Consider the following 26,212-nt stretch of genomic DNA (forward strand, 5'->3'; position numbering starts at 1 on the left):
AAACAGCCACGAACAGCACGAGATGGAGTTTTAATGAAAATGTGATGCTGCACAAAAACTGCATTAAAAAAAAAAGTCAATTGTGCTTCTAATCTGACGTATCCAAGACTATGATAACAGGTAAAAAATCTCGTTTCTGATCATTTTTTATATTGAAAAATAGGTCATATTGTGTGTATTTATATGTGACCCTTAAAAAAAAACAAAAAAAACATTTAAAGGTTTAAAATTTAGATATTTTTTTTTTAATATTTAGTAGTTTTAGTCAGTAGTCTACTGAGTGTGATTAACAGATTTAATATACTGATATATTTTTAAAATCAAAGTTAGTGGCTGTTTATAGCCAGGAATGCTATGAAAGTACGTTTTTTTGAATGGTACACGCATTTCTACGAAAAACTGGCCTTGGCCCATCAAAGTCTCAGTCTCGTCTTTGTCTCAATGAGCTCTCCTCTTGGTCAGAGAGTCTGGTGCTGCCGTAAACTTCCAGCTCTGTGGTCAGCTGAACGTTTAGTACGCAAGAAAAGTTGGAAGAATTTCATGTCAAACATTACTAGATGGTGAACTTGTGTACTTCGATACACCGAAATAGAAGTGTAATATTTGGACATGGCACTATAATAAAATGCTTGTCTAATGTCCAGAGTTTTGTTCACGTCACGACTGTAGCCTTTGACACTGCTGAAATATCACCCTGTTATTTGCACAATGTCCACTGAATGTTAAAATGCTGCATGCCACCTTTTCAAACATGTTTTCTTTCATTCAGCACACGGGTCTCGCTCACATTTACCCTCACCATCGGCTCGCCTCGTGACAACGCCGATCAGTCCCTCCACATTCATGACGAAAAGAGAAGACATCAGTGTCAAAGTCAAAATCGACTCGCACACATCATCCGTGCTCGCACGCTTGGCACATATAAACACACTTCATAAAAACTAACATATAAAGCTGTATCAAAGCTAAAGGTGCCTTAAAAAATACTCACTCACACACGAAAGAAACTGAAAGCAAACATAGGGAAAGTGTGTTTTTCTCTGCATTTTTGACCACTGGGCTCTTGATGCTCAAACTGTATTCAGTTCGAGAGCAGCTGCTGTCATTTTAAACATGGGGCAGGAATGTGGTGTGACGACACGATGACATGAAACCCCTGGGCACATGGGCATCCTATTGCCAAGGCAGTTTGGAAGAGAGAGAGAGAAAGAGAGAGAGACAGAGAGAGAGAGAGAGTAGCTACGTTCCCATTCAACAAATAAAGTTTATGTAAAGATTTAAAATATCAATTATCCAGCAATTAGAAAAGAAAATATTTGTCGAACGCTGGTTAATTTTATTTGGTAAAACACAACTAAAGGAGCGTGTTCTGTATTGTCCAAATGTCTGTGCTTCACAATTATAAACTAACATTATTTAATAGAGTTTATTCATTAAAGTTTTCAGAACTGGTTTGATTTTCTGTACATTTTTGATTGGTTGAAACCATTTGTCCTTTCAGATTCTCGCACATGAAAAGCTCATCATACAAATTGGCGTCTGATCCTTGTTGGCAGTTCAGGATCAGGATCACAGAAATTGGTGTCTCATTACCGTGGTCCCAGTTCTGAAAAAGCGGATCCCTGACACCCTGAAACAAACCATAAATGACTGGTCCAAGTTCAACTCCTGAAATCCTCTCAAAATTGTTTGAAAACTTTTTTTTTAATTTTTTTATTTACTTTGAAAAGGTGAGGTGACCACAAAAGCATCCTCACTACTTGGCGACTACATTTTGTCTCGTACCGTAAAAAGGACTTGGCACTTTGTTAGCAAATTTTGTGTTCGTAACAATATTTTTTTATATATAAAATTTTTTACTTTAGATTAAAAAGAGGGGAAAAAAATAGGGTGTCCAAATACCTTGAGAATCCACAGCAGCGTGCTAGCGCCTTTGTGTGGTCGAAGTGCAGCGAGGCAGTACGCTAGATCTTAATGCTAACATTAGCATGGATCCACGTTGATAAAATGCTAGCATACTGATGGTTAGCAGGTATACTGTTACTATTAGCATGAGTGGGATGTCAGTTTGGGTTTTGATCTTCTAAATCAATACAAATTTATTCAAGTGACAGACGGACAAAATAACTGTCTTGTGTAGTTGGCCTGACTAGAAATCTACAAATGTGTTAGCATTCACATAGTGGAAGATATGTCTGTGAAGGTCCTCAGTAATCCAGGTCATGGTAATCCAAGGCATTTGAAGAAAGGTAACTATTCCTATTTAAACCTCAACTTCCCACCAGTCTCAGAAATGAAGAAGCTACTTGGATGAGTGGCGAAACGTCTTCAAGAAATTCTACAAGTCCAGTTGCTTTTATCCAAATGCCTTTTGTATAGTGGAAGATGATGGACACTATGATATAGCGTTTTTGCTAAGTTGAGACGGGTTCCAAAGATAGGTTTGTGGTGAACCTGAATCATTTCTAAACTGATGAAATTAAGAGGACCAAAGGAAATTCCTTTGTTGTTCATCGTATTCATAAGCATCTATTCAAACTTAAAAAAATGTTGGATGGAAACACAGCTAATGCAAGTGATAGAGGCAGAGAGATGGCTGGTAAGATAAGAAGACACGTTTTTAACAGGGAGACAGACTGGGCCATGGGACAAATGAAGGTATAGACAGACAGACAGACAGACAGACAGACAGACAGACAGACAGACAGACAGACACTCACCCCCTACAGACAGACAGACAGATGGGTAGAAGAGGTAGTGCAGGGCCACTATATGCATGCACTTGACTGAGGCTACACTCATGCAAAAGGTTAATACAAACACTAGAATACAGTACAGTACGGTACAGCACGGTACGGTACGGTACAGAAGGGCTACCAGGACCTGCACTGCTGCTACCTGACTCACGTGCCAGGAGAGAGAGAGAGAGAGAAAGAGAAAGACAGAGAAAGAGAGTGAGAGAGAGAGAGAGAGAGAGAGAGAGAGAGAGAGAGTATAACAAGCTCGCAACTATGTGAATATAAAAGTATCAACAGTAAAAATTCTTGTTAGAGTTTACTGTAAACAATGAGTGAGTCGGAGAGAGAAAGAGAGTAGAGAAGAGAAAGAAGTGTGTCCAGATATTTACAGAAGTTCATTGAAGATCAAGTGATTCCTTTGTCTGGAGACATTCTCTTTACAATGTTTCCTTCATGTTTTCTTAGCTTAAATCGAGACTTTCCGAACTCTCTCCACCAACTTTTCCAGGTTTCCCAGAAAACAAAAATCCAGACAATAACAGGAATGCTTGACAGTGGAAGTAAACAGACTCTCGTTGGCTTTTCCTGGCCCGACATGCAGCTTCCTGAACACGAGAAAGACCGCTGTGATCCACGGCAACAAGGCATGGAAAGCGGCTTTAAGGAAATGGAAGTATTTCGCGCGTAAAAGTTCAGCGAACCCCTGACTCTAACACCTTTCCAGACCCTCCCCAGCTCCTTATATCTGGGTGTGGATGGGTTGCCCTGGTGGTGTGTAAGGAGGCGGCGCTGGCAAAGGCTTTATCCCGCGGGTCCGCATGTAGGAAAGGAACTGGTCTGGGATCTCGGCCAAGACGTCTTTGGCGAGCCGAGCCATGCTCAGGATGTGGTTCCCGGTTCGGTCGATGTAGTCCCTGAATGGCACAAACTGTGAGGGAAGAGAGGGAAGAAGTGTCAGTTAAAGAGGGCATTTTGAAAAGAAAGAGGGGTGATAATAGGACGTTGGACCAAACATGGAATCTTTAGTGTCCATAGCTAGATATTTAACGTTGTCGGAGGACTACTGAGAAACATATTTGTATCTTTAAGACCTCCTCCTAACTGAGAGCTACTTAGGCCCAGGAACACACCACATTTTGAGGTATTAAATGTTATGTTAAACTCCTTTCACAAGTAGCACTCTTCAGGGAGTGTTAGACCACCTGGCAAGACAAATCCCTATGATTTGTCTTGCTACTATTAAGCTAGGAACTCTCTCACAAACCTCTCCATGGTATGGTAGCGGTGCTCAAGCAGCCTCAATCAAGTGCCCTCCTGCAATAGCTCCACACTGCACATACTGGGAAGCTGCTCTAGCTAAAGCTATCCTCTTGATCCTAAAGCTACTCTTTGAAAACACAGATTAGTCCATAGCTGGGTGGTGTGACCCAGTTGATAAAGGGGATTCACCAGCTGAAGGACTGATGGTTCCTTCTCAAGTGGCCACCTTGCACAGTGAGTGAGGGTATGGCAGTTTTAATACACCGAAGTCTGGGACACACCAACCCAACGGTTGGCTTTTGGTCAGAGTTGGTCCCTCTTTGTTGAGCTCTGACGCATGGATGTGGAACGTGTCGCGGAAACGAGTCGGTTGGAGAGGCAACTCATGTTGGTTACAAGACCAGACCAGGCGCCCCCACTCCATAGCGCTGCAATAACGGACGCAATAAAAGTAAACATCCTCATCTAAACTAAACGTTCAAACACACAAATATTTTGACGCCCACATGACCATCTAGAATAAATTAGTCTCTGAGTCAACAGTGGCTCTTCTGATTTTGAATTACAAACACAGATGCTTCTTTTAATCAGATACAGGACTGTTTTTAACAGAAATGAGTGACCTGAGGTCATGGGCAAGTTGTTTTAAGAAACTTTCTATTTTAGAAAAGTGCAGCTCATCATCACGCATAATCCTGTGTGACTATCACACAGTGAAATCAGTCGGCCATAATCCTGTGTGACTATGTGCGATACACAGGATTACAGTGGACTGATTTCACTTTATATTAGTAAAACCTTCATCTTTTCAAGGAAAATTAGGAAAATAAAGCTTTTTTTCCAGCTGACCAGTTATTTCAAAAGCAGCTAGTAGAGTTGGCTAATTAAGAGAAGTACAAAAGGTGTAGAATTCAGGAAATGATCAAGGGACAGACAATTGGAGCAAGTTGAAAGGAGATCAAGTGAAAGGAAGACGTAACGCGATGAGAAAAAAAGAAGAGAATGAGGGTGAAATGACAGCGCGCAAAAAATAAAATGAACAAAGAAGAAATAACTTCAAAGAAAGACTTCACCTTATACACTGTAATCATGCTCATCTGCTTTTTGTCTCAAGCTGAAGGTGTAACTTTTAACAAATTATTTTCATGAAAGTGCAGCCATATCACCAGTCTGGACCACAAATTGGTGCTTTGCTGCAACAGGAGAGAATCTTCCCCAATTAAGACGCTGCAGATTTGCCCTATTTGCTGAAATGAAACTCTCTGGTCTCTGGAGAACAGAATGTGAAGCTTGATCCCTAAGGTCACTGAACCGAGCAGCAAATATTGAACACAAATTGTGCAAATGTGAAATGTTCTTCAGTGAGTATTACAGGTAATGGAGACGACGGAACTGAGGAGTCTGAATCTTTGACATAAAGATACGACAGCATAAATATAGAGCCAGTAGCTACATACTACTATTACATACTACTACATACTACTACATACTACTACTACTACATATGCGGGGTACATTAAAATATAAATCTCAAAATATAATATCTTTTTTGTTATTGGTCACTTGAGGCAAACCATTTTTAATGTAAATTGCATGCTTGAATGCTGGTCAAGGATAATAAAAAATGAATCCTGCAGATTCAGATGGTCTCCTGAAGCTTTCACCAAAAGACAGTTAATCCCCATGTTTCTCACTTCAACTTTCTGTGGGGTGGGTTTTTACACGACTGGCCTATTTAAATTGCATTAAGGATTTAAGTTATGCACAAGTAAGAGCATGGACGATTTCAGTGTCAGGGAGAGGCCATCACAGTTTGCGAACCGTCTGCCTCGACCCACCGCTCCACAGCGTAAACTCTTTAAATTAGCTGGGAGGAAAGGTCTAAGAGGGTTTATTCAGCTTCAGGCTTCAAGGTCTTCAATGTTTTTCAGGCCAAGGATCCCCAAACTTATGGAGAAATTAAGTAGGGACCCCCTACCTACTATATGTGTTCTGTATTAAACTCAGCCTAGTGCTGTTTATAATATAAAATATTATTATTATCATTTTGCATTCAATATTAAGCTAATCCCTTATCCCTTTACTAAAATAAGTTGGATTCATGTTAATATGTATTTAAAGGAATTTAAATTAAAAATATATATGTATAAAAAATGTCTAATCAACCAAAGACCCTCCTGCAGTGCCTCTGTGGACCCCCTAGGGGTCACAAACCCCCTGTTGAAGACCTATGCTTCAAGGAACAGGAACTGTGTGTTGGGGAGGGATTTCTCAGAGGAGGAATGATTACGCCGGGCGAATGAACACAATAATAAAACAAACGTATGTGTCTGCTCATTCAAATTTGTTGAAGCCACAGTGGATTTGTTAATCTCTAAACAGATGTAACAAAGCGAATCGAGTGAATAATCATTTAAAATCTATTACAAATATATTTAAAAGAATACAGCCCATCCTGGTCTCTTAGAAACCAGGACTTTTTAGAATGAGTGCCACTGAAACTTCTTCGGAAGAAGAAGAACTAAAGAAGTTTCTGTTATTGCCCACGCCAACTTCAGGTGCAACCTGGAAGTAAGTTGTTGGATGCGACCACAGCTCACATGTGACAGACACATGTCACGTGTCACGCTGCTGAGCTAAATGAGCGCAGATTCGAGATGGTTCCGTTCACTTAATGAGCTGTTGTCACCTGCAATCACAGGATCATGCGAGGAGCCAATTTGCGCAGGAAACCCTTGCTGTGGAAGGGAAGCCTCACCATGTCATCAGGGGTTATTAGATTCCTCATAATGAGAGCGTGGAGGCTGAGCTGGTGTAATGATCCAGTACAGAAAGTTAGTTTACACCATCACCAGCTCTTATTGGCATGGAAGTGTGTGTGTGTGTACTACAGGTTGTTAAAACGATAACTAATGAGCGTGCCTCCCCTGAACCCCCCCTGTGGCTTTGGGAGAGGGAGCGGGCTTTGAAAGCGGCGGTTAAAAGACCTCGGAGGAGAAAAACGTGACTTCAGGCGGTCACACTCTCACTACGAGTGTTCTGTATTTCTTAGTATTCTTTGTTACCTGGTGCCAGGACGCGTCAATAGTACTACATGTCGTTATGATGTGATCCTTACTGCAGTGTAAACAGAGACAGACATCTTCTACTGTAGCACAACTTTTATGCACATGAGGCAGAGTTGCTGCAGTGACCTCTGACCCTGGCTTGCACAGCGAGCTTCAGCTGCACTTTCTTTTCCTGACCTTGACTGGCTTTAAGTTTGCCAACTCTTGCAGCTTTTTAAAGTCCTCCATCTCACACGTGCGCTCTTGATTCTGATTCAACCGTCCCTCTCTCTTAGCAATAGCAGTTCGTCCTGGGGGATCCCAACGCATTTAGAGGTCATTTGAGATATTGTATAAAATCCCTCATGTGAATTCTGCATCTACGTCGGGGTCTCCTCCCAGCTGGCCGAACCTGTTCGACCCTCGAGGGTTTTTGATCGAGAGCGTTGTCACATCTGAAGACTGAAGAACAATGTGAGCAAAGCCAATGGGCTAGCAGAGAAGCAGGATGCCCCATTCCGGTTATCTTTAAGGAGAAAGTAGGTGAGCTGTAGAGACGAAATACTGTCATAACTAAGAAGTTTACTAGTGGTTTAATAGTGCGACTGAGCCAAGTTCATCTCCTCTTTTTCCCCATACCCTCTATCCTGCCTCCCACACACTAACTCATCCACTCATTGCTCATTGCTGGAGCAGACTCAAGACGGCATCGTACGAAGTGCCCTGCCAGATTCTGTCCATGGAGTCTGCGCCAAGGATTGTGTTCATAAAACGTGTCACTCCATATTTGTGTTGCGAAGTTCCCGAACTGACATATTCTGATAATCTGATGGACGTGAGGTCACGGTGACCTTTACCCATGACCACCAAAATCTAATCATGTCATCCTACAGGCCAATGAGAGCGTGAGCCAAATTTCAAGGATCTACCTCAAGTCCCAAATTGTTGCAGAGGCTTAAAAAAATCATAGATGAGGTTTTAATTCTTTTTTTCTAGTGTCAAAAACAACCCATGAGAATAAAACAGCACTGGAGAATGGTAAGATGAAGAACGTACCTGAACAATGTCTCTCTCAGCATATCTTCCTCTGGATGAGATTCTGACTTCATCACCGTCCAGCTCAACCATGGCTGCAGGAGAGTACAAAAGGTAAAAAAAAAAAAAAAAAAAAAAAAAAAAAATGTAAGCGACTCAAAATAAGGCTGCAACACTGATTCTTAGTTGTTCACCAAGTACTATTGATGCAGAAATGCATGAATGTCTCACCTGACTGGGGGTTACGGATAGACTATCTGCTAATGTACTGATATACTTCCACAGGACAATAAACTTCTAAATTTCTTTAAAATAATATAATTTTTAATTCTTATACTATTTATATTACACTTGATGGGTGAATAGTGGACGGATTATCTTACATCTAACTAACACTGTCCCACGGGACCACTTTACAGAGCGGTTGGCATGACAACTGGCAGCCACCAATATGTCATATCCTGTTTCTTTAGCGTCAAATAACCAACTAAAACAAAAATAATATTCTATTATCCAAACACCTACCTGAAATGACAGAAAGTGTTTTTGAAAGAAATATTATTTGACGTGTATTTTAGTGTTTAGTCCTCTAACATGGAGGAGGCGGAGCTTATGACGTATGCTGAAGCCAACCACCCGGGGGAGCTCTACTTGCTTTGTCTTCACTTTAGAGGAACAGTTCTGCTGCCCATCTTTATACAGTCTACATGTCATATCTGTATATGTAGAGCTCAGTGGGAGCAGTATTTTACACCTCCGTATGTTTTCATTAACATAAGCGACATTGAACGACTTGAATTTTTAACCAGACGTTAAGTTAACTAGTGAAACTCTTTACGTGTAAATCAAAATCTTGGCGACTCACCGTCAAATTCTGCAGGCCCTACACCCACAATGATAATTGACATCGGCAGACAGGAGGCCTATGCGAGAGAAAAACAGGGGGTACGATAAATATTTTATGAAATTTAAAAAATACGAAAAACAAATCGGGTCTAACAGTGAAGGTCATGAAGAAGGAAATGAAGCCCGAAGCATACTTAGTCTGCCTTTTCATCAGCGGTAGACAAATGATGTCATGTTCATGCCTCGCGCTATACATAGAGCATGTACAAGTATGTGTGTGAATATCTGATGTGTGTGTTTTCTGCAGCACCTCCCGGAGCGCTGTGTAGGTTGAGGCATCACAGTCAATAATATTAGAGATGATAGAACCAACAACACAGCCTGAACTCACTGACAGCTTACAAATGACATGTGCTCGCATGTGTGTGTCCATGTACGTGTGCAGGCATGTGCAAGTATCATGTATGAGTGAGAGTAATGCGTTGACCTGAGGCTGCAGAGAGATAGATGAGCTTATCAAAAACATCTAGTTTATTTTCTGCTCCCCTCGGTAAAGGTCCTCTTTAGGTCTCCATTCCCCCGCTGCTCGTGTGTTTTTCATCTCCACCATCCCCCTTTTCGGTTAACATATTACTCCTCTGTCCTCTTTCTTTTTCTCTAGATGGATCACTGGCCTCACAAAAAATGGCTGTCGTTCACTGTTCATTTGGTTTACATTCTACATGGCATTCTGGCTTTTCCTCTGAGCATGCTATGACTTGACAGTGATGGAGAGGACGGAGAAAGGGGTGAATAACACACTGTCAAAAGTGAGAGCCGCATAGAAAACACTAAAACGTAACAGCAGTAAAGGCTCCTGAGTCACATTATATTTCCATTAACAATGCAAGGATAAACAGATGCCTGGAAACCGACAAAGAGATGTATGAAAGTTTCCTTTTTATTACCAGCCGCTTATTGTCATGCACATACCGAGACTTCTGGTTCTCGTAGATTAAATGTATGGTGCTTTGTCTTCAGGTTGTAATTCTATTGTCATACATTAACAAGCTGACAGTGTGATTAGGAAACGTTGGCACAGCTTGTTTCCCAGCTTTCATTCTGAGACTGATTTATGTTCTCAAAAAACTGAAAAATAAATAAATAAATATGAAGATTTAAAGGACCTTTAATAATTAGCTCTCAGGTCACAACAGTTCTAGCCCATTTGCAAAAGTTTTTCCATTGACGACGAATGAAACAGAACGACATTAAAACAGAACGGTTCAGATATGTTCAAACATACAGGTGTGTTGTGACAGCTACCTGCACACAGACACTACCTGTTAAACTTTCCAGTTTATCTGTTTTTTTTATGTTATATTTAGCATCGTTTCTCTTTGTTTTTTTAATACGCCTGCATGTTCTGTGATTTGACCCTTGTCCTGACACGTACTTTAACCAATGTGAAGGCATGCAGAAGCTGTGGATTGCAAGCTAAACAAACCTCTCCGAGCAGAAATTGACAAATCCGAGTGTCAGGCTTAGCCCCAAAGCTCCTCCAGATGGCTCAACCAACAAAACTGTACTAATATCGACCTGAACCAAGCCATCACCACAGTCCCAAATAAAACCTGCCAGCACACAAGCCATGCAGTGAGGCCCAGTCCCTCTCACCAAAGTCAAGCCCTGCTAGACAATAAAGATGCAGCACATTCTGGGCTTGCAGTACTTTTGAATGAATTCATTTACATGAAGCAAGCATATTTGTTCCCTACCATATTGATAAGATATTATCATTTAAAAAAAAAAAAAATCTTATTATCAAGATTAAAAATGTGATTAATTTGTGATTAATCGCATATTAACTGCAGAAATCATACGATTAACTGTGATTAAACATTTTAATCAACAGATGTCTCTCCTTTTAAAATAAATCATTCAATATAGATAGAATTTTTCTGTAGTTTTCCCCTTGTACAGTAATTTCACTGCTAATGTCATATTTTCAGAGCTGTACCTCATCGCTGCTACAGCGAGTCTTCAGTTCTGAATTGTGTTGTCTAGTCATCATTATTCCTGTTTAACCCATTAACAAATGTTAACATTTCCTCAAAGACTGTGCCTTTGGTAACCTTTTTCTTTAGGGAGGGGGAACAAAGCTCAGGGTCACGTCTTAACAGCTACAGCGTTTGTCCTTACATTGACAATAGACTCCTTGGTCTGCGCCATGTCTGAGATGACGCCATCTGTGATGATGAGGAGCACAAAGTACTGAGATCCATCCTTCACAGAAGCTGCATACCTGTGCACACACACACACAAAAAAAACACATTTGCAGTTATGTCACCTTTTGCCTTTTGTTTAGCATCATACATCATTACATTGGCATATTAAATATTTCTGTATATTTTTAAGCACTGGTGTAAAACTAAGGAATTACTTTGAGAGTGACTTTTTTCTAAAAGTCACCTCCCTCCCCTTCTAGTGCATTTTAATCCGTCTGTATTTCTTTCAGTATATCTATCTTTATGTCAATTCTATTCAATCCTATGTCTATCTTTGGCTCAGTATGGCTTTCAGTGTGACCTTTCGCTCCCGTGTCAGCCGCGAAACCGACTGTTACTGATATTTACACACCGAGATCATTTCAGCTGCTTCTGTTTCCGATAAGCTTCACCTCTCTGCACTGAGGGGTTTGCCATATGTGCGCTTCCTCCCCTCTGGCGCTGACCGACACTTAAGTGTCTCTCACTGTGGGTGATTCCAAGATCGGAGTGAAGGACCGAGATAAAAACTAGAGAATAGCTCTGAGACAGAGCAGGGGTGAAGAAGTAAAGTTGATGATTACTAAGCTGCATGTAGGAGGGGAGTAAGTCATAGTAGATGAAATATGGTGGTGGTCGATAAACGGAGAGGCGGAGGGGAAGGTGATGTGAAGAGGATGGGATTACAGGTGGAGGATGAGGAGAGCAGTGCGATAACAGCCTGCACTTGGAGAAAAAAAAGAGTTAATGCTGTTAAAGAAGGATGCTACTTGTATCTACAACAGCTAGTTTTATAAGTTTTTAATGAGGTTTAGGAGGAGGACGCTGTAGAGCACACACTGAAGAAAATAAGGGAACTAAAGAAAAAAAAAATAAGAAGCACGAGAAACCAGAAAGCTCGCTCAGATTTGCATGAAGACCAGAAGCAGAGGAAACAGCCTGCGCCGATATCAAAGTCGCCCAATCACCCACACCTCTAAAACTAATTAACATATCATGTGTGTTTTATTCATACAGGACAAACCTCAAAAGAAAGTGTGAGAACGGAAAGCCTCCCTGTGGTTGGCTAAGAAACAGAGCCGCGCATAAACAGATGGAAAACGGCAACTTGACATTTCCAGCCCTTCTTTGTATCAAACCAACAAAATAACCAATTCATTAATTTTTAATTGACTTCAGTCGCAGCCAAGTCTGCTGTTTACCCCTACTTACAGGGTTGCGCAAAGCTAGGCTAATTAGACGCTGTTGATACCTTGTTAAACAGAAAGACAAATCTCCTCATTTAACACTTGAAAAAGGTAAATAAGCATGTTTCCCGAAATACTGAAGTCATCTTTTAAAAGGAAATCAGTGACTAGTTCGGTGGAGAAAAAAAAACCCACGAGTCGAGAAAAGGGAGTGAAATGTATCGAGGTGAAATTACAGTCTGAGTTAGAACTTCACCAGTTCGCTCCAGGTCGGCTTTGCCTCTTCAAGAGTAGCTGCGCAATTAAGATTTCAGCATATTATCTTCCAAATGTGTGAAGTAACCTGATGAGCGACATCACTTGAGCCCATCGCTTTAATTACATACCTGCATGAATACTTTCTTAATGTCTTTTTGTTTTTTGGCGGGAAGGGGGGGGGGGCTTTGTCAGGATCGAGGGCCTGCGTGGCTTCCCTGCCGCATAAATTATGATCTCATCGACACGCAGACATACACAAACATGCAATCAGGTGTCGGGATCTTTCCCTTTCCTCCCCTCACACTCTTGTTAGCTACCTGCCAACACTTGCTCCATCGAGCTCATTACAGAAAACCTGCGAACACATGTTGAGCGTTAGCTGCGGAGCGAAATGAGCTCAGTGTTCTTCCAGGCGTGCTCAGAGGATTCCAACTTCATTAAATAAGCAGCAACAGCACGCACGCGAGTGTAAAACAGTGTTTGTAATAATGAAAAAGTGTCAACTCCAACACTTTCTTTTAACAATAAATCCTTTGAAACATTGGTGTACGTGTTACCTGGCCACGTGGCTGATGACAGGGGAGAAGTTGGTGGGTCCGTAGAGTTGAACTGACTTCAGACTCTGGTAGTAGGCTTCCATTACGCCGTCAATACCTGCGCAGTACGGGTTCTGAGGGTTCCCGTTCTAGAGAGGGAAGCAGAGGACTCTATGAGTTGACGCGCTCCGTTGGCGTTTACGTCGCTCCCTCAGCGACAACGAAACACCACGCGACGCGACCCGTGCCGCTGTTGCTATGCAATGGGCCAAACAACCGCATCACCTCAGACACTGTTTTGCCAACTACTTTTGTACATTTGTTCATAATGCTAATTCTGTAAATTTGTCTTGATTACTCTGTTTATTTTAATAGCTAATAATTATTTTATTTTAATCTAATTTTTTTAGATTTTTTATTTTTTTTGCCAATTAGCAGCATAATGAAGCTACGGTGACAAAGTAATTTCCCTTGTGGATCATTAAAGTCTGTCTAAGTCTAAACAGAGACACGTGGAAGAAGCGGGCACAGTGGGATTTATGTATTCATGGTTTTGTCTGGCAAAATAAATATTAAAACACGGTTTTCAGTTCATTCAGGAGCTAGCTTGAAATCAGCGTTTCCTTACTTAAGATTATAATGAGATGAGATCAACTGTATGATCGATGTGAAGGCTGTACATTCCATATACACCTTTCAACTTACAGTAGAAGTAAACAACGTTGACCATCTGGTGACAATGCAATGTTCTGTTCTTTGTTTCCATGTTGTTTTGTACGTAGCATTTAGTGTCGACGTTACTCAGACATGTAACACCCACCTAGACCAGACCTGACCAGGCCAGGCGACCCCCACCTCATAATTATGACACTCCTGTCCACTGTATTTATTCCTCTATTTTGCTCTCAAGTAGACTGTGCTATCTGACTTATGTGTTTTTGTCACTGTTACAACCAAACTGCCCGTATGAGAAATGAATGGAAGGCAAGCAGAATCTGAAGTGAAGTTGCAGTAAATAATTCTACATCGTGGGGCAGTAATACACCCAATAGTGGCAAAACTGCCAAAAAAGTCCCACAAAAGAAGAATAAAGCAAGCTGGAACAAACTAACAAAAATAAATAATTACATGGTAATTGTTTGGCATTTTCAGTTTCAAAGCCCTGCCAGAAGAAAACTATTATTTGCATTCGATGTCATGAAGTGAGCAGGCAGCTTTCTGAGCAATTAATCATGATGAAATATTTCAATTCACTGGCACGCAAGGTGAACTCAGCGAGCACATCTCCACAAATGCGACGTGACTTACTGTACAGCTGGGATTGATTCTGGCCATTTAAGGCTCCTGTTAGCGGAGGCTTTCTCGCCGTGTTTTTCTTGTTTCACCGACAGGCGTTGCTGTAAATTGCTCTTCAATTCTGATTCACTGACATTAAGACCTGAACCTGCCAATTAGCAGCAAAAACTCCTCTGCTGGCATGTCCATCTTCATTTTCACTTTTACCCGCGTGAATAAGATGCACATTTAAGGCACGCAAAGAAACAAGACAGTTGTATAACTTTAAAATGACTTCTATAAGTATCGTGAGGGATACACTTTTATTCTATTTTCCTCATGTTTCACGCAAATTATACGTCACCCATGTGTAACGTCCCCTCTTGCTTCTCTCCCCTCATCCTTATCTCCCTCTTGTTCTTACCAATGCAAACTCATGAGACACGCGTCCATCAGGGGGCAGTTTGGCTCCAAAGCCCAGCGCGGGGAACATTTTATCGCTGTCGTAGTCCTGAATGATCTCTCCAACTGCCTTCAGAGCCATGGCGTAGGCATTCAGCTGGTAGGGGCTCATGTAGTGGAGCGAGGTGGGCTGGGCTGGGTTACCTGTTCGCCACAGGGTGAGCACAAGGCATTTATTCACTGTTTTTAAGGTTTATGCATTTTGTCAAATGTATTCTCAATTTAAATAAGTCCAGAATTGTCAAATGTGAAAATTCAGAAGTGTCCTTTTTTGTAGATATATTTGTAACAACCATTAAAAAGATATAATCTGTGCTTTAAACACCATGACATGTCAGAGGCTGCGTGGCTCCACGGTGCTTCATTGGAACCATTATCACCACGTGAAGAGCCACTTGAACTTCTAAATGCCTGCCGAGCCCGTGCTGCATTTTTTTTTTTTTTTTTTGTTATTTACTACAGCAGTGAGTACTTCCAAAAACAACTGTCTCCGGTCTTTCGGGTCTAAATAGCTTCACTGATGGAGTCCAATTGGCTGCTAATTACCGTAATCTAATATCAATGTGAAGCCTGTCTTGATCTGCCTGCATTTGCCTCCTCATATCAGCGCTGCCTTTAATAAACTGCAGCACTCGAGGGACGATCAAGATTTTCGTGATAGCCTGACAAGATCAACTACATCTCATCTTCAATCACAATGCCTGAAACGCACGTATTTGATTTCAGGGGATTGGGCTCAGCCATCGCCGCCTGTCCTACTACGACTCAATTCAGGGGTAGATGGATAACAAAGTCCTTTAATCGCGGCTATCGTAGCGTGTTACTGCACCGAGCCTCAGCTGCCAGGTGTGATGGAGTGGGCCATTAGGAAACACTTGATTCTCCCATCTGCATATATTTGAATAAATGGTCCCCGTGTGTCTTTAAAGCCAGTCTCTGAGTGTGTGTGCACATTAAAGATGTGTTTTCAAGAAGGCTCACCATTGGAAGCTGTGAAATCGATGGCCACGGTGAAGTTAATCTGGGTCCTTTAAAGAAAAAAAAAACATAGAGATAGTTTATTAATTAACAATCATCCTTTCAGTATTTTTTTTTAAATGTCAGGCCAAATTATTCTACATGAGAAAATAAGAAATCATAGAAGCTGCTCTACAATTTATCAGTAGGATAGTTTAGTCAAACTTTTACCAATGGATTGAGTCATGAGGATTTGTCCTCTAGATCAAGGGTCTTCAACGTTTTTCAGGCCAAGGACATCCAAACTAATGCAGAGATTAAGTAGGAAGCCCCTACTTAATCTACTCTATATATGTTCTATACTAAACTCAGCCAAGTGCTATTTATTAATATACATTATTATCATAAGTTTGCATTTAATATTAAGCTATCCCTTATCAGTTTACTAAATTTACTGTAATTAAAGAAATTTAAATTTGTAGGAGGGAACGAATTCATCGCCTCTTAATGAGGAAAACTTTTAACTTGAAAAGACTGTGCAGTTTCAACCTAAGATGATATAACAGAATATCATAGTATGAAAACACACACACACACACACACACACACACACACACACAAAAAAAAAACTGTAATGATAAAGCAAAATGACCAGCGAGGGATCTATTCCCCTTTACGCTCGATTAGCTGCATTTTAATACAAACCAGAACTCTTCACTTCAGTGACTTCAGCCTTTTTAACAGACTCAGAGCTTTCATGCACAAACACCAAATAAAAAAGGCCAACTACTGAGAAGTAGTTTCAAAAAGAAGAGGGCCTGCTCAGTGAATATATGACTGTGTCCTACTGAAACTTCTTCAAGCATTAACCATAAGACCGACAACCAAAAAAAAATCAGTTTCTTCAGTGGCAGTTATTATCCACAAACACAAAATAAATTCTTAAAAGTACATTTCCAAATGGTTCAATTACACAAAATTATTCTTTCTTATATTTCTTATACCGAATATACACAAGAAATTGAATTCTTCTCATCACAATGCTCCGTGGCAGTGTAACACACGTTCATGCATAGGTAAGTGAACACAAGAAATGCATTGCTGTGACTAAGTATAGCCTTATGAGGCTGTTACCATGGTTGCAGAGTCTCAAGGTTTATACACAGGTATCTGTTTAAAGCTGTTTTTTTTCCCCTCCTCATCTGCTAAAGCTCGGAATGTTAGTGGAGCAAATCTACCTGCTAAACTCTATCAAAGACAAAGCAAAGACACAAAAACAATTCTAACAAAATAATTTAAAAAAAAAAAGGGTTTTACCAAAGTCATTAGCAATCATCATCTGAAGACCACGGACATCAAAACATGTTCCAGTTATTGTGGCAGTAGAAGTCATTATCTAAGAGAACCTTGGTTACAGGTTAAATAATTCAGGCCGCAGCTGAATGTTTAATATGTTTTTAAGTTGGTAAGACCTGGACATCTGCTACCAAACCTCCAGACTGAAAGCGCTTGAGCACTGCGTTCTGTAACTTCTGGTTCCTGGGCGCGGAGACGCACAGAAAAGGAAGAACTAATGAAAGAGAAGCGAGATCAGAGAGCGACGGAACAAGACAGGGACAAACAACACAAACCTCAGTGCCCAGTATGAGACAGCGGCACGTCTGTCTCCATCAAAACATTTCCAAACTTGTTAACCTGCAGGAGCAGGATGTGGTTAAGCACTCCGTTGGCCTGTGACAGCTTTTTCACACCAATCCTCATCCGGTGCCACACACACACAAACGCGCACACAAAAGCCTCCCTGTCTGTGGCGTCAAACGTCCTGTAGATCATCATCCTTGTCACCTCAGCGGGGCCATGCGAAGTGCAGGTACTGTGCCGTCCAGAGGGGACAGAGGAAGAGGGAAAAGTTTGTGACACTTATAATGAGCAGCCCACACGGGTGAAGTTTTCTGGGTTTTTCAGAATACAGGTAAAACGCCTAAGGTGTGGAGCTGCCCTGTCAGGTCAACATGCGGATTCTGGGAGAGTTGACAAATGACAAGTGGGAGAAGATAAGAGGAAAGTCATGCTTTATGCTCACAAATGACATTTATCACTATCTTTTTAATACCAAGTTCATCCAGATACCAAGAGAGTGGCTGTTCATCTTAGTTACATTTCTTCACAGTTTGAAACGTCAGAGTTGGTCAAAATCACTCAGTAAGTCTTTGCTTACCTAGTATGACTGATTTACATAAACCACCTCTTTTGCACTTTTGAGATTTTAAATAGTCTTGTTAACTGTATTTACAACAGTGTATGAAAAAGCTCCTTTCATAAAAGGGAGGGCTACTTATGGTAACGCTATGCACACAATCCCTTGAAAAACACAAAATTTGCCTGATAAAAAGCAGAATGGAATGTCTAATAAAAACAGCAAGGTGCCGTCGTCTCTGTAGCCATGCCTGAAGCGAATGTAAATCTGTCCCCGTTAGGAAGTCATTTTGAGCTACAAACAAGGCAGTACAGCTTAGAGTGAGCTACTCAAAATAAGCAATGCTCTGGGGTTGGGGCTTTCGGTTACTCATTTCGACATTAGACTGTAAAAAAAAATGCAGACACCATGACAGCTCCTTGAAATTGAAGCCAAAGCAAATAGAGCTCCCCCTGGTGGCTGGCTGCAGCATAGGTCAGGTAAGCTGCTCCACCTTTTTCAGGTTAGCGGATTTCTGCACTTGTTTTTCTTAGGAAATTATTCGATAAAACAATAGTTCATTAAATGTAAACATTTTCATAATAATGTATTTGTTCTTCTTTGCATTGAAACATTATTAAAAAAGTCATTAAAAAATAAACTTTTAAAGACACCCGTGTATGTGTTGACAAAGCTTTAGTCCTGTTTTTTAAGAAGCAATTTTACAGATTTTATCTGTAATTCGACCACTTTTCTATGAGTTTCATACGAAAAATTACAACTCCATTTTTGTTCATTTTCAAACCTCAATGTCTAATTTCTCTAATGTAAAAAAAAAAAAAAAAAAATCATTACAATATCTGATAAAAGATCAGGAAAAGTAACAAAATGTTGCTAACAGCAAACCTAATGACACCATGAAGAAAATGCACTTAATGGAGCTTTTTAGGGGACAGCTGCAAGGACAAGGACAAGGAGTTGGAATGATTTTTGGTCCAGTTCCCCATGTTGGCACAGACAAGCTTCAGCCTAAATTATGCATGCCCTCTTTCTCTCCAACCCGTCTCTCTGCCTGTCACACACACAAAGTTTGAGAGAGGATCTTGAATTATGGTGGAGTGAATGGGCGGCTTATAAAAAAAAAACAAAAAAAAAACAAAACAAGGTGAATTAGAGAGCCGGCATGACAAGACGGGAAATGATGAAAAGGAGAAAACCAGTCCTTGATTAAACACATCACTGTGTGAAACTTGAGCACGAGAAAACAACAGTGACAGAGCTACAGCAGATGAGTCGATGTACAATTTTAAAGCTGTCAGGGCGATAATGTCAAAAGCAGAAACAACAAAAGGGATTCCAAAATATTGCCTGAATACTTCTCACTAGAGAGCTGCAATCGTTGAGTCAGTGGTATTGATCGATGTTGTCAACGGTCGTCAGTGTGATGGTAATTACCCTGTGCTGTGGAACTCCCAAACACATTATTATTAGCAGGAAACCTACAAAAAAGACAGAGCTCTGGCTTCACCAAGTGCCCGACTCCATCATTTAAATCTGACTCAAAGGAGAGAGTCCGTATATAAGTGTTTATATTAAAGATGCTTATCTACACAGTGTACTTCCTGGCACATTCTTACACTTCTGTCTGTGGCGTTCAGGTGACAAACACTTTATGAAACACTCCAGGCAAACAACTCGGGTGTTCAGCTACATGAAAGCAGAAAAAGTCCTCATCTGCTCGCCGGATGCAGATAAAAACCGTCAAGCAGAAATTAATGGCGCCGTACTGGAATGTTTCTGGGCTGTGGTTTTCAGACCTCCCTGTCCAGCAAAAAGCAGATCTGCAGCAGAGCACGGCTCCGGACGTGGCTGAAACCTTAAAGGCAGTACAGCGTTCTGGCGGGCGTGATAAGAGATGTCCACGGGCAGCGGACTTAAACCGCAAACCTCACATCACTGAGCTCCAGCTCAGGGAGGAGAGATGTGAGCTTAACCTGCCACCAACACCTTATCGCTCAGTGTCTTGATAGGTAGAGGGAATCTTCTCCAAACCTTTTAAGGCCAGTTACTATGTCGTGATGTTTTTTCATGCGCTTAATGGATGCAGTACACCTTTAGGCAAGTTCACCTAAACCTCTGGCCCTAGCAGTCATGTTCCTACATACATAAACTCTACAAAATCCAATCGCCTGACATGTTTTTTTGTTGTTGTTAGTCCACTAGGTTTTAATGGAGATGATAATACTGAGAAGAAACACAAACAGTTTTCACAAATTTATGGCCAGTTGTATTTCTTCTGTCTGGCTTGGTGATATTTGCACCGCAAACGGTTTCAGTGAGGAGACACACTCTTTATCACGGTGATTGCCGGGTCGTTCCAGTGAGTAATGGTTGGCTAAGTGCCTTGCTTTAATTGCACACAGATGATGCTTGTTCACTTTCCCTCCGACGTTTTTTTTTTTTTTTGAATCTAATCTATTTACTGCTTCTTCCTCAGTGTCTTATACACAGTGGCACTAATCTTTCTATGTATGTGACTGTGACAACACATTTCTCATAATGCTTACCAAGACGTTTCCTCGGAATATTCTTGAAAGTATCTGTTTTTCAACACGTACAGGTTCTGTTTCGTAGGTGCACTGGGATGAAAGGGGAATGCCTCATTTTTCTGTCAGTCACTGATCTTCCCCCGCTGTTAAAGCCCTCAGTGACACTGCTAGGGAACCAATATGACAAAATACTGCGCAGCAGGGGACTGATTAGGGGGTTGCGTATAATATTCAAATTAGCTCTGCAGCAGACTGAACAAGCTGGAAGCTACTGTCTCTCCCAAATCATTAAAGCCTCTCATATGTGGACTCTCAAAACAGAATCTCTTCACCATCTCAGGTGCTCCCGCAGCAAGACAACTTTCACTACCGGTCCAACTTTACCTACAAATTACTCTTTCACATCTAGTTGGTTGTTTTGAAACCGGGAGCAATTCCCTTCAGGTTGGTTCCATTTGGGCTGGTGTGAACACAGCAATCAACCGAGCTGAGACCGGTTCCACTGGGTGGTCTCAGCCCGCAGCATTAGTTTGTAGTGTGAACACACATTTCCCATGGTTTGATATGACCTAGTACTTATAAGCTCCGAATTATACACAACCAGGCCCAAAAAAATAAAAATAAAAAAACAGTCACGTGGATTTAACTAAGCAAATAGGTACGAGCCTCCTATTGGATGTTTACTGCATGGCCAATTATCTTTCAGCTGGTATTCAACAAGTTATTTAACCCCAGCCGATGCAATGAGTAGCTTCTCATTTCTTAACCATGTGGAAAGACACATCCTGTGGTCATGGAAAAGGTGTTAGTCTGTTTGAGAAGGGTCAAATCATTGACATGCACCAAGCAGAGAAAACATCAAAGGAGACTGGAGCAGAAACTACTAAAATTTGGGTAAGAACGGTCCAATGCATTATTAAAAATTGAAAGGATAATAGGGAATCATTGTCTTTGCGGAGGATATGTGGTGGGAAAATCTAAGAAAAACAGCTGTAGAACTCAGAGCTATGTTTAATAGTGAAAGTAAGAGCATTTCCGCACGAAAAATAAGAAGGGTACTCAAGGGATTGGGACTGAACAAAAAAACACTAATCAGTGAGGCTAACCGGTAAAAAGGTTTGAGTTTGCTAGGGAGCATAAAGATTGGACTCTGGAGCAATGGAAGAAGGTCATGTGGTGGTCATGAGTCCAGATTGACCCTGTTCCAGAGTGATCTGGGGTTGCTGCAGTTGCTCAGGTTCAGCAACATTATGACCAAAGAATGAGGTCTGCTGACTACCTATGACTACTACTACTGACCATTTGTTTCTTCCCTTATGGCATGGACATATTCCAAGGTGACAATGCCAGGATTCATTGGGTATGAGACAGTCAGACTCTCTCATCATTAATACAAGATCTTTGTGAAAAATTAATGCAACACTGGGTGGAAATAAATCTCATGACATTGCAGAAGCTTACGCCACAGTGAATGCTGCTGTAATCCAAGCAAAAGGTGTTCCAACGAAATATTAGTGTGTGTGACCTTTTTTATTTGGCCAGGCAGCGTATAACCAAGCAGTTCACCTAAAGCATTTTTAGATGAGGAACTGTTGGGTGAATAGGTATGCCTCCAGAGCATGTCTTTTCCTTCAGAAGTGTCTTCTCAACATATGCATGAAAAAACTCTACACAAAGACTGCACACTCAGTCACACTGAAAATGTTGCCTATTTACAGAACACTGACACATGAGATGCTCCATTTCTGACTCGGTAACTTCCTAAAATCCAAATATTCTACAAAATTATGATCAGTTCAGACTGCAAGGTGACGTGTATGTGTTTCATATAGAAAGTTTAGTCAGTGATAACTACCTGGCCAAGCCCTGCAGGCTTTCAGGTCACTGCTACGTAGCAGTAACTTTCAAAACATTTTTTTTTTTTTTTTTACATATAGCACCTTTCTGAAAAGCAAATAATTTCAAGTTAAGATGGTCCTTTCGGGAATTTCATGTATTCTGATCTAAAATTAAAAAACTTCACCAAAAAATTTATTTATACGAGCTCCACCTGGTCAGGATAACACACAATCCTTTTTGTCTTTCGTTTTTGCAACTGGCTTTTTTGATGAAACCACTAGGGGTCGCCAAAGTCAGAAATGCTCCCACAGGGGCAACCACATCTGACCAATAAGAAGGTCCCGTAATTAGTAATAATACAGGGGTCCACACTTCAAGTGACTCAAAAACATTCGTCTTTAAGTACACATGCTTAATAGTTTGTCTGGCAGCCATGAAGCCAATACGCATTGTTGATTAATGTAGAAAAAGGAAAAAAGCAGAAGGCTGGGGAAAGTCACACTAATACTTACTGAAAGTTTTTTATATTAAGGTGAGAATGTTCCAATATAAAAAATTGAGAATGCTTGCAAAAAGAGTCCTTTCCTGTTTTACCCAAGTGCCAGTGGGAACCGTGTATGCATGGATGCACTGAGTGGCCTAAAAACAGCATCAGAGGTTGTATGATGTGACTTCTTCCTGATGATATGCAAACAGATGTTGGTGGTTGGACAGTGTCCATCTGGTTAGAGGAGAGGAGAGGAGAGGAGAGGAGAGGAGAGGAGAGGAGAGGAGAGGAGAGGAGAGGAGAGGAGAGGAGAGGAGAGGAGAGCAGCTCATCACTGCATAAAGTCAGTTCAGTCTAAACATTGATATTAGGAGACGTATTGGGCTTGTTCATTATTTGGTATATTACCAAAGTCAAATGTCTGGGTTTCCTTCAAAAATCTGAATCCATCTTTGTCTTGACTCTGAGTGTCTGTTCCTCAAGTAATGATAGCCTCTCAGAATGACGAGAATACAAGCAGAGTTCCCTCCTGCTTCTATTCTGGTTACAATACTCAATGGCGAGCCCAAATAAGGGGAAACAATATCTGTCAATATGAGTGGCAGCGTTGCACTGAAAGACACAACTCAAAATGAGAGATATAACCAACAATTCACAGTTTTATCTTCACGCTTCATGAAAAGAAGCCTCTTTGTGGAAATCCACGGGTGGCACTAATGTTTTATCAGAGGGAGAGAAAAGAACGAGAGCAGCAATGTTCTGAAGTGAGATGGAGCCTTCTCAAATCAGACATTTATGCTAATCCTGGCTGCAGATCACGCTGCTAATTAGGTCCAAATGAACAATTAGCTGATTGGGTTGAAGCTGCAAAAAGAGCTGTCAATCAGGAGACACGAGAGAAGACATGAAGAACAAAATACCTGCACTGACAGTCCAGCCAGACCGAGGCACACGAGGGATTTAAATGCATGAAGAAGTGTGTAGAAGGGGATGTGTGTCGCGTGCTCGCACGCTTGGGTGTGTTTACATTTTTATAAGTGAGTGTGCACACACTGTCTGCCCATTATGCAACTGGACCATTACAGTCCATTTAGGCTTCAAACAGTGAGACAGCACTAGGCACTTAATTTAGCCACAAAAGCGTGTAAGAGCATCCAGCTCACACTCCCAAAGCCCTGCCAAAAAAAGAATCAAAAACAACCTCTTCCTCAAAGTTTCAAAGTGCTCTCTGACTTACAGTGCTGCTGGGAACACGCTCTCCTTCATAGGGAGGCTTGACGGGATTTCTCCATTAGCAGGTGGCGACAAAACAAGAAAACATGTGTAAGTACACGTGGTGAAAGCCCATGAGTGAGCTCCACTGCTACCTGCCACAGACTGGTATGAAGCCTGTCATACCACCGCATCATTTTAATCCAATCGAACATAAGCAGCTTCTCCATCTAGCATCTTAATCCAGCCTACACAGAGTGCATTCCTAATGCCCCATCAGCCAATACTTTATTGATCAGGGCTCTTGGACGCAAAGTGATTTGTCCATTTCCTATTTAGAGGGTATAACAAGAACTGTGAATCAAATAAAGCAACCTGAGAGGAACAAACCTAGTGTTTATCCTGTATTTTACCAACTACAAAACAGGTTTTGTAGCTATAGGGTGTAATGTGGTGAAGGTTCAGAGAAAGGACTTATTCACGGTTGTTGATTTTTTACTTGTTAAGGGCAGTACAGGTTAAATTTAGTTGAAGTCAATTTTAAGGGGTTAATATTCACTAAGGCTTCCACATTTCACAAATACATTACACTGAATACCATCAGGTGACTTATCTGTCCAGAATTCCTTCTGCAACATGGAAATTACACCAAACTCACACAGTACTCTCTTCAGCACCAAGAAAGACACAAAGTCCAACAAAAGAGAAACATTACAACAGTGAATTCTACTTATTATAGATATGTCTGATAAATAATTAAGAGGATATGAAACCAAACTAACAATAATGCAAACTGCATGATCCACTGCTAAAAAATGGAAAAACTGTGAGAAATGGTTTCAGATTGATTAATTGTTAATTAAAATGTGTTTAATTGGCAAAACATGTCAATTAAACTTTCTCACAAATTGCCCATGCCATGATTAAATGTAGCTTAACCGAATGAACTTGGAGTTAATGAGTTTCAAGCCTTAAAAGGAGTAAATTACTTTGTTGACTACATAAGAAGTAATGTGGTGCAGCACTTGTATCTAATTCTTTTGATAGTGCAGTGTGATAATTCAACTGATCGGTTTAAGACACTCAGAAAAAACTGTCTGATTTGAAAATGTCATATGAGACGGATCGCAGTTGCTTTTCATATATCTGAGGCGTGCCACAGGGCTTGGACCTGGGGCCACTCCTATTCCTTTTAAATATCATCACTCTTGATCTAAGGAAAACGTCTGCCTCTATTCAGATAATACTGAGATATTCCACTGGAACTAAAACAAGTCAGTCTTATTCAACTTTTAATATTATTCAATGTCTTGTGTGATTTAACATTTGTTAGGAATGTAAAATCAAAGTCCCTGGACCTTCTATCTGTCACCACTTTTCATGTCTCTGATATCGAGTTGGTATCTCAATAAAAGTATCTGAGAACTGTAATTAATGAACCGTTATTCTTTAAGTTAAATTAAATCTTACATACACAAATTTTAGGTTAGCTGAAATGACCTGGAGACACACATGTGGCTTTCGATATTTTGACTAATTTGCAATACTCCTCATATGACAAATATTTGTTGGTACCTAATATGAATTAATGTGAATCCAATCTGTAAATCTGTTAATCTTATGTCTGCCCAATGCTCTTGTAAAAGGGAAACTGACTTCCCTTATAAAAAAAAAAGTTATAACAATTACTTAAATTCAAATGCAGGAGCTAGATTTTGTCTGCTGCTCGTTGGAATGTCCTCTCATTAGCTCAAGAAATTTTTGTTTGGCTTTCACACCACTGCTGTGTGTGTGTCCCTTTTGAAATCCTAATGAAGCAAGCAACAGCGTCCAAATCAAGCAGGAAAATACAGTGTGTTGTTCTTTTTTTTTGAGTTTGGGACAAAACTTAAAACTTTCAGAAACTAGCAGGTTTCCTCTTCAAAAGCCAGCTGACTTTTCATAACACCAGAAAACCGAGTTACAAGGACGGCGAGAACAGAGGAACGCAAGAAGAGGACATTTCTTTTTTCCATGCATATGCATACACACACACACACACACACACACACACACACACACACACGCTCTTTCTCTCCCTTGACAGTCTCCCCCTCTGTGA

At 40.8% G+C, this 26,212-nt stretch overlaps 1 protein-coding gene across 1 annotated transcript in view; it reads right to left on the reverse strand.

The window, feature by feature from the left end:
* The window catches only part of LOC125000115 (copine-8), a 95,576-nt gene that overhangs the window by 1,460 nt on the left and 67,904 nt on the right, over positions 1-26,212 (reverse strand). Inside the window, exons 14-20 of the mRNA XM_047575487.1 lie at positions 15,873-15,919; positions 14,854-15,035; positions 13,176-13,303; positions 11,108-11,210; positions 8,946-9,003; positions 8,102-8,175; positions 1-3,666 (exon numbers count right to left, since the gene is read on the reverse strand). The exon at positions 1-3,666 is cut by the window's left edge and continues 1,460 nt beyond it. Coding sequence (XP_047431443.1) covers positions 3,478-3,666; positions 8,102-8,175; positions 8,946-9,003; positions 11,108-11,210; positions 13,176-13,303; positions 14,854-15,035; positions 15,873-15,919 — 781 coding nt within the window. The 3' untranslated portion in view covers positions 1-3,477. The remainder of the gene's footprint in view (positions 3,667-8,101; positions 8,176-8,945; positions 9,004-11,107; positions 11,211-13,175; positions 13,304-14,853; positions 15,036-15,872; positions 15,920-26,212) is intronic.

Source organism: Mugil cephalus, chromosome 22 (genome assembly GCF_022458985.1).
Source record: "Mugil cephalus isolate CIBA_MC_2020 chromosome 22, CIBA_Mcephalus_1.1, whole genome shotgun sequence".
NCBI classification, from domain to species: domain Eukaryota; kingdom Metazoa; phylum Chordata; class Actinopteri; order Mugiliformes; family Mugilidae; genus Mugil; species Mugil cephalus.